We start from the raw sequence: 15,218 nt of genomic DNA, 5'->3' as shown, positions 1-15,218 counted from the left end.
ATAGTACCATACTGTATAATGTACATGATTTATATACTTACTGTATATGCTGTACACTACTCTTCTGTAAAGAATTGCGATGAGACTGACCAAGGTTAGAAAAGCTGAACTAGCTGTGTGATGTGTTTCAGTGCTGGCTGCAGTTTGCTGTACACTACCAGCTGCAGGTACGTTGGTGATTGTGTGTGAGCGCATCATTTTCTTTTTACCAGGCAGTTATGCAACCCGTCACAGTGCTCTCGATGGTGCAAATGTAGATCCCTTTGAGGATCTGAGGACCCATGCCAAGTCTTTTTAGTCTGACTGTCTTGGTGTGCATGTTTCAGTGTTACTTTCCTCGACGCGAGCATAGAAGTAATTTAGCTCAACTGGTAGGCTTGTCACTGGGCAGTTCTTGGCTGTGCTTCCCTTTGTAGTCTGTAAATATTTGCAAGCCCTTCTACATCCTACGGGAGTCGGAGCCGGTGTAGTACGATTTGATCTTAGTTCTGTATTGACGCTTTGCAGGTGATGTTTCGTCGGAGGGCATATCCGACAATCTCAAAGGTGAAGAAGCTGGATGTGGTCGTTCCGAATTGGTGGTACACGTGGTTTGCGTTTGTGAGGCCGGTTGGACATATTGCCAAATTCTCTAAAACAGCGTTGGCGGCTGCTTATGGTAGACAAATTAACATGAAATTCTGTGGCGACCGCTATGGCAGACATTCATGCCAATTGCACGCTCCCTCAACTTGAGACATTTGTGGTATTGTCTTGTGACAAAACTGCACATTTTATTGTTCCCAGTATGTGTACCTGTGTAATGAGCATGCTGTTTAATCAGGTGGCTGGAATATCTTGGCAAAGGAGAAATGCTTACTAAAAGGGATGTAAACAAATTTGTAAAACATTTAAGAGAAATAAGCTGTTTTGCATATGGAACACGTCTGGCATTTTTTATTTCTGCTCATGAAACATGGGACCAACGCATTTGTTGCGTTTTATTTTTTGTTCAGTGTGTATGTGATTGTTTCTCACTCAGCGACGAGAGTGGTCACCTGTGACAATGGAGAAAACGTCCAGTTCCTGATCTGTGGTAAGAACACACACATTCTATCCTGATGGTTTCTCCATAGTGCTGTCTGTTTCTTTACATTGTTTTTCTTGCCCTGCTAGATTCTGGAGTGATCTTCATTGAGAGAGCTCTGTATGGAAGGACTGACGGAACCACCTGCAAAGAAGGACGACCTGCCAACCAGCTGACCAACACACAGTGTTCACAGACAGGCACACTGGAGGTCCTCTCACACAGGTACAGTCAGTATTTATTTGATAAAGACGGGCACCCTGGAGGTCCTCTCACACAGCTACTCAGTCAGTAGGATTCATAGGCTCGTTGTTGAAAAGCACATTGCAGTATCAATGTGCCGTTTTAAAGCCAATTTTCCTGATGTTCACAGTAAACACTGCAAATGTTTCTTTAAATGTCAAGCGCTGCATGCTTGTTGACACCACGTTTGATTAAATCCCAGCCATAGCTCATCTTACCTCCTGATATCCCCCAGGTGCAATGGGAAACGGGTGTGTGAAGTGAACACTGAAGTCTTCCGTACTTCTGACCCCTGTGTTGGAATCTACAAATACCTGGATACCACCTACACCTGCCTCCCAGCAAGTCAGTCTGTTTCTATGTATATAAATACAAAATACTAAACCAGGCTAATGTCTGCTATGAAAATGTATGTATTTTATTTATGTCTACCCAGCAGTGGCCAGTGTGGTGTGTAATTCCTGTTTGTTTGTCTTGGCAGCACGCAGCATCACGTGTGAAGGCTCTGATGCCCTACTAGAATGTGGTGAGGCTCCGATGTCCTACTAGAATGTGGTGAGGCTCCGAGGCCCTACTAGAATGTGGTGAGGCTCCGAGGCCCTACTAGAATGTGGTGAGGCTCCGAGGCCCTACTAGAATGTGGTGAGGCTCCGAGGCCCTGCGAGAATGTGGTGAGGCTCCGAGGCCCTACTAGAATGTGGTGAGGCTCCGAGGCCCTACTAGAATGTGGTGAGGCTCCGAGGCCCTGCTAGAATGTGGTGAGGCTCCGAGGCCCTGCTAGAATGTGGTGAGGCTCCGAGGCCCTGCTAGAATGTGGTGAGGCTCCGAGGCCCTGCTAGAATGTGGTGAGGCTCCGAGGCCCTGCGAGAATGTGGTGAGGCTCCGAGGCCCTGCGAGAATGTGGTGAGGCTCCGAGGCCCTGCGAGAATGTGGTGAGGCTCCGAGGCCCTGCGAGAATGTGGTGAGGCTCCGAGGCCCTGCGAGAATGTGGTGAGGCTCCGAGGCCCTGCGAGAATGTGGTGAGGCTCCGAGGCCCTGCGAGAATGTGGTGAGGCTCCGAGGCCCTGCGAGAATGTGGTGAGGCTCCGAGGCCCTGCGAGAATGTGGTGAGGCTCCGAGGCCCTGCGAGAATGTGGTGAGGCTCCGAGGCCCTGCGAGAATGTGGTGAGGCTCTATTTTTATACATTATTTTACCAAGTAAGTTGACTGAATACATTCTCATTTACAGCAATGACATGGGGAATAGTTACAGGGGAGAGGACGATGAATGAGCCAATTGTAAGCTGGGGATGATTAGGTGACCATGATGGTATGAGAGCCAGATTTGGGAATTTAGCCACGACACCGGGGTTAACACCCCTACTCTTACGATATGTGCCATGGGCTCTTTAGTGACCAGAGAGTCAGGACACCCGTTTAACGTCCCATCAGAAAGACTGCACCCTACACAGGGCTATGGGATCTTTTTTTAGACCAGAGCAAAAGGTGCCTCCTACTGGCACTTCAACACCACCTACAGCAGCATCTGGTCACACATCCAGGGACTCAACAGGACCAACCCTGCTTAGTTTCAGAAGCAATCCAGCAGTGGCAGGGTAGTATGCTGCTCTATAAGAATGTTGTAAGCTGGTCAACACTGCTGTACAGTGTAGTCACATCTCATATGATGATATCGTAGAGCAGTATTATACACTGTTTATTACCATCACTTGTACACCAAAGACATCCAGCCTTACCTTATCCCCCTTTCTCCTTCCTCCTTTCCCTCAGATGAAGGTACGATCCAGATCCACAGTGCCAACTATGGCCGCCGTGACCAGCTAGTGTGTTCCTTTAATCGGCCCGCTAACCAACTAGCCAACACCAACTGCCTGAGCCAATCCATAACCACCAGTAAGGTAGCAAAGAGGTACTTAAACCTGCAGTGTACTGTAGTGTCAACTTCTACCTGTAGAAATGCATGACTGTAGTGTTAACCTGGACTGTAGAAACATGACTGTAGTGTTAACCTGGACTGTAGAAACATGACTGTAGTGTTAACCTGGACTGTAGAACAATGACTGTAGTGTTAACCTGGACTGTAGAACAATGACTAGTGTTAACTTGGACTGTAGAAACATGACTAGTGTTAACCTGGACTGTAGAACCATGACTGTAGTGTTAACCTGGACTGTAGAACCATGACTAGTGTTAACCTGGACTGTAGAACCATGACTAGTGTTAACCTGGACTGTAGAACCATGACTAGTGTTAACCTGGACTGTAGAACCATGACTAGTGTTAACCTGGACTGTAGAACCATGACTGTAGTGTTAACCTGGACTGAAGAACCATGACTGTAGTGTTAACCTGGACTGTAGAAACATGACTATTGTTAACCTGGACTGTAGAACCATGACTAGTGTTAACCTGGACTGTAGAACCATGACTAGTGTTAACCTGGACTGTAGAAACATGACTGTAGTGTTAACCTGGACTGTAGAACCATGACTGTAGTGTTAACCTGGACTGTAGAAACATGACTAGTGTTAACCTGGACTGTAGAACCATGACTAGTGTTAACCTGGACTGTAGAACCATGACTAGTGTTAACCTGGACTGTAGAAACATGACTAGTGTTAACCTGGACTGTAGAAACATGACTGTAGTGTTAACCTGGACTGTAGAACCATGACTAGTGTTAACCTGGACTGTAGAAACATGACTGTAGTGTTAACCTGGACTGTAGAACCATGACTGTAGTGTTAACCTGGACTGTAGAACCATGACTGTAGTGTTAACCTGGACTGTAGAACCATGACTGTAGTGTTAACCTGGACTGTAGAACCATGACTGTAGTGTTAACCTGGACTGTAGAACCATGACTGTAGTGTTAACCTGGACTGTAGAACCATGACTAGTGTTAACCTGGACTGTAGAACCATGACTAGTGTTAACCTGGACTGTAGAACCATGACTAGTGTTAACCTGGACTGTAGAACCATGACTAGTGTTAACCTGGACTGTAGAACCATGACTAGTGTTAACCTGGACTGTAGAAACATGACTGTCGTGTTAACCTGGACTGTAGAAACATGACTGTAGTGTTAACCTGGACTGTAGAACCATGACTGTAGTGTTAACCTGGACTGTAGAAACATGACTAGTGTTAACCTGGACTGTAGAACCATGACTAGTGTTAACCTGGACTGTAGAACCATGACTAGTGTTAACCTGGACTGTAGAAACATGACTGTAGTGTTAACCTGGACTGTAGAACCATGACTGTAGTGTTAACCTGGACTGTAGAACCATGACTGTAGTGTTAACCTGGACTGTAGAACCATGACTGTAGTGTTAACCTGGACTGTAGAACCATGACTGTAGTGTTAACCTGGACTGTAGAACCATGACTGTAGTGTTAACCTGGACTGTAGAACCATGACTAGTGTTAACCTGGACTGTAGAAACATGACTTGTGTTAACCTGGACTGTAGAAACATGACTAGTGTTAACCTGGACTGTAGAACCATGACTAGTGTTAACCTGGACTGTAGAACCATGACTAGTGTTAACCTGGACTGTAGAAACATGACTGTAGTGTTAACCTGGACTGTAGAACCATGACTGTAGTGTTAACCTGGACTGTAGAACCATGACTAGTGTTAACCTGGACTGTAGAAACATGACTGTAGTGTTAACCTGGACTGTAGAAACATGACTAGTGTTAACCTGGACTGTAGAACCATGACTAGTGTTAACCTGGACTGTAGAAACATGACTGTAGTGTTAACCTGGACTGTAGAACCATGACTGTAGTGTTAACCTGGACTGTAGAACCATGACTGTAGTGTTAACCTGGACTGTAGAAACATGACTAGTGTTAACCTGGACTGTAGAACCATGACTAGTGTTAACCTGGACTGTAGAACCATGACTAGTGTTAACCTGGACTGTAGAAACATGACTGTAGTGTTAACCTGGACTGTAGAACCATGACTGTAGTGTTAACCTGGACTGTAGAACCATGACTGTAGTGTTAACCTGGACTGTAGAACCATGACTGTAGTGTTAACCTGGACTGTAGAACCATGACTGTAGTGTTAACCTGGACTGTAGAACCATGACTAGTGTTAACCTGGACTGTAGAAACATGACTGTAGTGTTAACCTGGACTGTAGAAACATGACTAGTGTTAACCTGGACTGTAGAACCATGACTAGTGTTAACCTGGACTGTAGAAACATGACTGTAGTGTTAACCTGGACTGTAGAACCATGACTGTAGTGTTAACCTGGACTGTAGAACCATGACTGTAGTGTTAACCTGGACTGTAGAACCATGACTGTAGTGTTAACCTGGACTGTAGAACCATGACTGTAGTGTTAACCTGGACTGTAGAAACATGACTAGTGTTAACCTGGACTGTAGAACCATGACTAGTGTTAACCTGGACTGTAGAACCATGACTAGTGTTAACCTGGACTGTAGAACCATGACTAGTGTTAACCTGGACTGTAGAACCATGACTAGTGTTAACCTGGACTGTAGAACCATGACTAGTGTTAACCTGGACTGTAGAAACATGACTGTAGTGTTAACCTGGACTGTAGAAACATGACTGTAGTGTTAACCTGGACTGTAGAAACATGACTCTAGTGTTAACCTGGACTGTAGAACCATGACTCTAGTGTTAACCTGGACTGTAGAACCATGACTAGTGTTAACCTGGACTGTAGAACCATGACTAGTGTTAACCTGGACTGTGGAAACATGACTTGTGTTAACCTGGACTGAGGAACCATGACTGTAGTGTTAACCTGGACTGTAGAAACATGACTAGTGTTAACCTGGACTGTAGAACCATGACTAGTGTTAACCTGGACTGTAGAACCATGACTAGTGTTAACCTGGACTGTAGAACCATGACTAGTGTTAACCTGGACTGTAGAACCATGACTGTAGTGTTAACCTGGACTGTAGAACCATGACTGTAGTGTTAACCTGGACTGTAGAACCATGACTGTAGTGTTAACCTGGACTGTAGAACCATGACTGTAGTGTTAACCTGGACTGTAGAACCATGACTGTAGTGTTAACCTGGACTGTAGAACCATGACTAGTGTTAACCTGGACTGTAGAACCATGACTAGTGTTAACCTGGACTGTAGAACCATGACTAGTGTTAACCTGGACTGTAGAACCATGACTAGTGTTAACCTGGACTGTAGAACCATGACTAGTGTTAACCTGGACTGTAGAAACATGACTGTCGTGTTAACCTGGACTGTAGAAACATGACTGTAGTGTTAACCTGGACTGTAGAACCATGACTGTAGTGTTAACCTGGACTGTAGAAACATGACTAGTGTTAACCTGGACTGTAGAACCATGACTAGTGTTAACCTGGACTGTAGAACCATGACTAGTGTTAACCTGGACTGTAGAAACATGACTGTAGTGTTAACCTGGACTGTAGAACCATGACTGTAGTGTTAACCTGGACTGTAGAACCATGACTGTAGTGTTAACCTGGACTGTAGAACCATGACTGTAGTGTTAACCTGGACTGTAGAACCATGACTGTAGTGTTAACCTGGACTGTAGAACCATGACTGTAGTGTTAACCTGGACTGTAGAACCATGACTAGTGTTAACCTGGACTGTAGAAACATGACTTGTGTTAACCTGGACTGTAGAAACATGACTAGTGTTAACCTGGACTGTAGAACCATGACTAGTGTTAACCTGGACTGTAGAACCATGACTAGTGTTAACCTGGACTGTAGAAACATGACTGTAGTGTTAACCTGGACTGTAGAACCATGACTGTAGTGTTAACCTGGACTGTAGAACCATGACTAGTGTTAACCTGGACTGTAGAAACATGACTGTAGTGTTAACCTGGACTGTAGAAACATGACTAGTGTTAACCTGGACTGTAGAACCATGACTAGTGTTAACCTGGACTGTAGAAACATGACTGTAGTGTTAACCTGGACTGTAGAAACATGACTGTAGTGTTAACCTGGACTGTAGAACCATGACTGTAGTGTTAACCTGGACTGTAGAAACATGACTAGTGTTAACCTGGACTGTAGAACCATGACTAGTGTTAACCTGGACTGTAGAACCATGACTAGTGTTAACCTGGACTGTAGAAACATGACTGTAGTGTTAACCTGGACTGTAGAACCATGACTGTAGTGTTAACCTGGACTGTAGAACCATGACTGTAGTGTTAACCTGGACTGTAGAACCATGACTGTAGTGTTAACCTGGACTGTAGAACCATGACTGTAGTGTTAACCTGGACTGTAGAACCATGACTAGTGTTAACCTGGACTGTAGAAACATGACTGTAGTGTTAACCTGGACTGTAGAAACATGACTAGTGTTAACCTGGACTGTAGAACCATGACTAGTGTTAACCTGGACTGTAGAAACATGACTGTAGTGTTAACCTGGACTGTAGAACCATGACTGTAGTGTTAACCTGGACTGTAGAACCATGACTGTAGTGTTAACCTGGACTGTAGAACCATGACTGTAGTGTTAACCTGGACTGTAGAACCATGACTGTAGTGTTAACCTGGACTGTAGAAACATGACTAGTGTTAACCTGGACTGTAGAACCATGACTAGTGTTAACCTGGACTGTAGAACCATGACTAGTGTTAACCTGGACTGTAGAAACATGACTAGTGTTAACCTGGACTGTAGAACCATGACTAGTGTTAACCTGGACTGTAGAACCATGACTAGTGTTAACCTGGACTGTAGAAACATGACTGTAGTGTTAACCTGGACTGTAGAAACATGACTGTAGTGTTAACCTGGACTGTAGAAACATGACTCTAGTGTTAACCTGGACTGTAGAACCATGACTCTAGTGTTAACCTGGACTGTAGAACCATGACTAGTGTTAACCTGGACTGTAGAACCATGACTAGTGTTAACCTGGACTGTGGAAACATGACTTGTGTTAACCTGGATGAGGAACCATGACTGTAGTGTTAACCTGGACTGTAGAAACATGACTAGTGTTAACCTGGACTGTAGAAACATGACTAGTGTTAACCTGGACTGTAGAACCATGACTAGTGTTAACCTGGACTGTAGAACCATGACTAGTGTTAACCTGGACTGTAGAACCATGACTAGTGTTAACCTGGACTGTAGAAACATGACTGTAGTGTTAACCTGGACTGTAGAAACATGACTGTAGTGTTAACCTGGACTGTAGAAACATGACTGTAGTGTTAACCTGGACTGTAGAAACATGACTGTAGTGTTAACCTGGACTGTAGAACCATGACTAGTGTTAACCTGGACTGTAGAACCATGACTGTAGTGTTAACCTGGACTGTAGAACCATGACTGTAGTGTTAACCTGGACTGTAGAACCATGACTGTAGTGTTCACCTGGACTGTAGAACCATGACTGTAGTGTTAACCTGGACTGTAGAACCATGACTGTAGTGTTAACCTGGACTGTAGAACCATGACTGTAGTGTTAACCTGGACTGTAGAACCATGACTAGTGTTAACCTGGACTGTTGACTTGTGTTAACCTGGACTGTAGAAACATGACTAGTGTTAACCTGGACTGTAGAACCATGACTAGTGTTAACCTGGACTGTAGAAACATGACTTGTGTTAACCTGGACTGTAGAAACATGACTAGTGTTAACCTGGACTGTAGAACCATGACTAGTGTTAACCTGGACTGTAGAACCATGACTTGTTAACCTGGACTGTAGAAACATGACTGTAGTGTTAACCTGGACTGTAGAAACATGACTGTAGTGTTAACCTGGACTGTAGAAACATGACTAGTGTTAACCTGGACTGTAGAAACATGACTACCTGGACTGTAGAAACATGACTAGTGTTAACCTGGACTGTAGAAACATGACTGTAGTGTTAACCTGGACTGTAGAAACATGACTGTAGTGTTAACCTGGACTGTAGAAACATGACTAGTGTTAACCTGGACTGTAGAAACATGACTAGTGTTAACCTGGACTGTAGAAACATGACTAGTGTTAACCTGGACTGTAGAAACATGACTAGTGTTAACCTGGACTGTAGAAACATGACTAGTGTTAACCTGGACTGTAGAACCATGACTAGTGTTAACCTGGACTGTAGAACCATGACTAGTGTTAACCTGGACTGTAGAAACATGACTAGTGTTAACCTGGACTGTAGAACCATGACTAGTGTTAACCTGGACTGTAGAACCATGACTAGTGTTAACCTGGACTGTAGAAACATGACTAGTGTTAACCTGGACTGTAGAAACATGACTAGTGTTAACCTGGACTGTAGAACCATGACTAGTGTTAACCTGGACTGTAGAACCATGACTAGTGTTAACCTGGACTGTAGAAACATGACTAGTGTTAACCTGGACTGTAGAACCATGACTAGTGTTAACCTGGACTGTAGAAACATGACTAGTGTTAACCTGGACTGTAGAAACATGACTAGTGTTAACCTGGACTGTAGAAACATGACTAGTGTTAACCTGGACTGTAGAAACATGACTAGTGTTAACCTGGACGGTAGTGTTAACCTGGACGGTAGTGTTAACCTGGACGGTAGTGTTAACCTGAACGGTAGTGTTAACCTGGACCTGTCGTTGACACAGGTGTAATGGGAAGAGCCAGTGTGACGTCCCGGCGTCCAACTCTCTGTATGGAGATCCCTGTGTAGGAACCTACAAGTACCTGGATGTGGCTTACACCTGTGGCTAAACGTGAGGCACACGCACTAATGCACTCACACAACTGGGGAGTAGAATGCTGGGGTTGACCATTTTTGTTTTGCAGGCAATCTTCTGAGGAACAAAGACCAGAGACTTCTTGGATATCTTCCTCTTCATTGGGAGGATGTCTTTCTTTCCGGTCTTCTCGCCTCTTTCTGAAATCTCAATTGAGTGTAAAATCTGTAAATCACATTATTAATTGTGTATTTGGTCATAGGCATAATTTGTGTGTAGTAACATGTTTTGAAAAGAGGCCCCTCTGGATCCTTATCCCTGGTGCTGCAGCAAGGCACGGTCAAGAGGATGAATGGAGAAATAAAACATTAACCCCAAAAAATGAGCTTTATTTCAAATAACATTGTTACCATAATACTTAGTGCACTTTGTGTACTAAAGTATTCAAAACAATGTTGATCTTCTGAACTGTGCTGTTTGATCTGAATTAAACTAAGCAGCATAGACTTGGTGTCCTTTGTTCAATATTATGAAACATGTCCACTGACATAATTTAGTCTTTATTTTAATCCACAAATTACATCACACCAAGAAGAATTTGAAGGTCTTGGATACATGGACCATTAAGGCTACAAAAAGCACATTCGTCTGCATACAGCTATGCTGCCCATATTAGCAATACCACATAATGCAGCAAAGAAGTTCATTTAATATCCCGAACACGAAGTGTTTTGTTGGGGGCAAACACAAAATGACTGCATACCAGTCTTCATATTATCAAGCGTGGTGGTGGCTGAAGCATGTGTGTTTGCTTGTCATCGGCAAGGACAAGTTTTTGAAGAGAAAATAAATAATAATAAAAAAGGCATAGTGCGAAGCACATGTATAATCCTAGAGGAAAATCTGGTTGTCTGCTTTCCAACAGACACTGGAAGACTCAACTTCCAGCAGCACAATAACCTAAAACGAGGCCAAATATACATGAGTTGCTTACCAAGATGACGTTGAATGTTCAAGTGGCCAAGTTGACTTAAATGGCTGTCTAGCTATGATCAACTTAGAGCTTGAAGAATTTAAGCGTGCAGATATTGTACGGTCTAGGTTGGCAAAGCTCTTAGAATCACCTTTGGCAGCGACTACAGCTGTGAATACTTATGTAAATTAATTTCTGTTCAATACTATTATTGAAAATATAGATGGGTAAGATTTTAATTCAGGTTGTAACAGTGTGGAATAAATCAGTGTATGAATGCTCTCTGAAGGAACTGTACACAGACCTGAGTTATTGTAGTCACTGTTCAAACCAGCAGCATGAACAGAAGAGGAAGAAAATGTTCAACTTCAACTTACCACATTCTCTTTCCAGTTGTCCATTAAGAATTTACCGGGACCTGGTGTCCAAAGAAGATGGTAGTCTACACATACACGTGGATGCAGGACTTCAAGGGCAAAGGTACAGTTGCAAAAGCAGTGCTCATATTTACAGTAGACATAACATCACACTTTAGATCAGAATGTAGTCAAAATCAGGCCAAAGTTAAATATTCAAATTGACTCCCACATAACTTGGAGGATAGTGCAAACAGTCACTTCTATTCACAGCTCTTCATGAGACAGACGAGTCTGCTTGAATAGAAAGGTTTCCCTCCACAAACCTGGGCTATACTTACAAAGCCAAAACACAGGAATGTTGGACGGTAAATTATTCAATGTAAAAAGGCAAACATCACTTCATGCATCCCCAACTCACAAAAGGAAATACCAAGAACATTAGATGCGCAGATAAAATGCCGCTGCCGTGCTTCTAGCTCTTAGGAAACTTTATTTCTTAAATTATTAGCCCAGAAAATGTGTGTTATTATATACAGCTGGGAAGAACTTTTGGATATCAGTGCAATGGTAACTCACCAGCATTACGACCAGGAATATGACCTACCTGAATCAGATCCTTTGTTTGTACCTCCCAGGGCATTTGAACTGATTCCAGAGGCTGACTCAAAACACCGCCGCGGAGGAGAGGTACTCGCAGTGGACGTCTAGTCTGACTCAGGAGGCAAGCACACGACCCATTGCTTCCGAGTATATTACTCGCTAATGTTCAGTTTCTGGATAATAAATTTGATGAGCTCAGGGTGAGGATTTCCTTCCAGAGATATCAGGGATTGTAACATACTCTGTTTCACGGAAACATGGCTCTCTCGGGATATACTGTCCGTACAGTCAGTCGGGTTCTCAGTTCATCTCGCAGACAGGAATAAATATCGCTCTGGGAAGAAGGGCGGGGGTGTATGTTTCATAATTAACTACTCATGGTGTGATTGTGAACTCAAGTCCTTTTGTTTACCCGACCAAGAATAACTCACAATCAAGTGCCGACAGTATTATCTCACAAGAGAATTCTCTTTGGTTGTAGTCACAGCAGTCTATATTCCCCCTCAAGCCGATACCACGACGGCCCTCAAAGAACTTCACTGGACTTTATGCAAACTGGAAACCACATATCCTGAGGCCACATTTATCGTAACTGGGGATTTTAACAAAGCAAATTTGAGGAAAATGCTAAAGAATATTTTTGAATTCCCTGCGCCACCTTTTCAGCTGAATGGGGGGGTGGAGTTCCCTTGCCATAACAGGTTTCAACTTGGGTCAAACATTTCAGGTTGCCTTCCACAAGTTTCCCACAAAAGTTAGGTAAATTTTGGCCCATTCCTCCTGACAGAGCTAGTGTAACTGAGTCAGGTTGGTATGCCTCCTTGCTCGCACTCGCTGTCAAGTCTATATGTGGCCCAGACTACCAAATATCAGTACCACTAACTTATGTCCAAGTGTGATACGAGGGGCTGGTAGTTTAGAAGCTTGTCAGTGATGGTCTGCTCCATCTGTAACAGTCAAATAAGCAGCACACTTTCAAAATGAGCCCCCCCCCTACTTGTCATACTTCGCTGGCTATCGGGTCATGTTTAGCAATGTACAGGTCTTTGTAGGAACAGCAACCATTTACGTTTGACTCCGTGTGTGAGATACAGAATGGATCATGGTTTGCAGGGTATCAGAGTGTATTTTGTTGGTAGAGCCTGCAGCCTTTACTGTTAAGGTGAGAATCTCTTCACCCATAGCATCATTCTGGTACATGAAATGGGTCCAGACCAGCAAGTCTCCACACACTGAGACCTGAGTTACTGTAGCATCTGTCGCTACCTCACTGTCCAACCCAGCGACATGAACAGAAGAGGATAGACAATGTTCAATTCTTTGCGCTATTAAGAATTTACCGGGACCTGGCATCCAAAGAAGATGGTAGTCTACACATACATGTGGACGCAGGACTTCAAGGGCAAAGGTACAGTTGCTGTTATTAGACTAGAAGGAACACTTTTAAATACAACAAAACTGTAATATTTGTGTTGTGGAGAAATGTCCAGGCAGGAGACGGGAGTACAGTTAGTTTTCGTTTAGGGAAAACCCCTCGTGCTCTACAGTTCCCGGCACCCCAGTGCGCATGTGCATTTCCTATTAGGTGTAGTAACGTAACACTGCCGTAATGCATTACTGCTTACGGCACTGCTTACTGCTAGTCCAGGCCACCACAGATAACTGCGAGTGAGTGCTTTCATTCGAGTGATCCCTGGATGTCCCCCATGCAGGTCAGATAGCAGTCTCCTCTGGAATTTGTGAGGTACCACCACCCTTGATCCCCACAGAACACACCCTTGATCAGTGGACAACTGGTCTTTCTCGTCGATGAATGGAAGAAGGTTATCGTCATTTACGAAGGTTGGCCAACCGCCTAATGTTAAGTCAAGACTTCGGAAAGCACTGGGTCTTTCCTTGTTTCCTCTGCTATGTCAGAAGCAGATATGGGCAGTTCATCAATGAGAGAGATCTGGAAGACTGCTCTATCATCTTCACTGTCGGAGTCACTGTTGCATGGTAGTCTCGATAGTGCATCAGCATTTGCGTGATCACCGGATCGTCTGTACTCAATCTCGTAGTCGTAGGCTAACAATATCCGAGCCCAATGTTGCATTCGAAGTGCAGCAAGGGTTGGTATAGCTGATTTTGGTCCAAGGATGGCCAACAGAGGCTTGTGATCTGTCAGCAGTTGGAACTTCCTTCCGTAGAGGTATTTGTGAAACTTCTTCACTCCGAATATTATGCTCAGGGCTTCCTTCTCAATTTGAGCATAATTTTTCTCACTTGGTGACAGAGTCCGTGATGCAAATGCAATAGGGTGTTCTTCACCTGACGGTAGAACATGTGAGATGACGGCTCCTACTCCGTATGGAGATGCATCACACGCGAGCCTCAGCTTCATCTCTGTGTTGTAGTGTACAAGCCACTTGCTCTTTAGCAGACGCTGTTTGCAAGTCCTGAATGCTTCTTCGCATTGTGGGGACCAATTCCACTTTGTATCGGCCTGCAGCAGTTGGTGAAGCGAATGCAACTATGTGGACAAGTTCGCCACAAACTTTCCGTAATAGTTCAGGAACCCCAAAAATGACCTCAGCTCTGAGATATTTGTGGGTGTGTGGGAGAATTATATACATGATTTGATAACAAAAGAGAAAGGTACACTTATGGGTTCATTCCTGTTCTGGTAAAATGCATTTTCTATTGTATAGGAAGCAGTTAAAGGCCATGGGGGTAGGGGACACTAAAAATGCAGACACATAGACGCTTAGGCTAGCTGGACATACAAAGATCAAAGGTTGTCTAAGGACGGGGTCAGCCAAATGACCAACTGATGGATTACAGACATCAATCACAGGGCAGCTGGGCACCCTAAAGCTAAAGGAGATGAAAGACACATGCAGAGGGACACAGAGTTAATTACAGAGCCAAAGCATAGGGCTGTAAAATAGAGGAATTTAAACTATTTTTAGTATAGCTGGACACGCTAGAAACTGAGGAGACACAGTCTGCTGATCCTAGATAATAAGTGCAGGAACAGCAAGGGTCTTGTAATCTGCCGAAAGCAGATGTGGGCGTTAATGGTCTGAACAAACAAGACGCACGGATTGGAATGTAACTGTATTTGCATTAGGGGATGAACTGATGATGTATGGAGGGAGATAAAAGGGGGAGCGAGAGCTCTGGAGGTGTTGGGTCCCGTGGGGCTCTCCGGCTTATGATACGGGTGTATTAAAAGTCTATCATTGAATTCAAATTTCTTGGTCGTGTCATGTTTGAACCGATTGGCCA

General features: G+C 44.0%; 1 protein-coding gene across 1 annotated transcript; it reads left to right on the top strand.

Moving 5' to 3' along the window:
* Positions 1–131: 131 nt before the first annotated feature.
* On the top strand, positions 132–10,058 carry LOC124028635 (L-rhamnose-binding lectin CSL2-like; the record flags this gene model as incomplete). Its single annotated transcript, XM_046340648.1, has 7 exons — positions 132–167; positions 1,022–1,075; positions 1,156–1,291; positions 1,545–1,654; positions 1,791–1,835; positions 3,080–3,218; positions 9,945–10,058. Coding segments are annotated over 7 exons (626 nt in total), but the record flags the coding sequence as incomplete, so codon positions are not given.
* Between the last annotated feature and the right edge of the window lie 5,160 nt (positions 10,059–15,218).

This window comes from Oncorhynchus gorbuscha, unplaced genomic scaffold, assembly GCF_021184085.1.
Source record: "Oncorhynchus gorbuscha isolate QuinsamMale2020 ecotype Even-year unplaced genomic scaffold, OgorEven_v1.0 Un_scaffold_4552, whole genome shotgun sequence".
Classification (NCBI taxonomy): domain Eukaryota; kingdom Metazoa; phylum Chordata; class Actinopteri; order Salmoniformes; family Salmonidae; genus Oncorhynchus; species Oncorhynchus gorbuscha.
The sequence above is the reverse complement of the archived record's forward strand: the minus strand, read 5'-3'. Positions and strand labels throughout refer to the sequence as shown.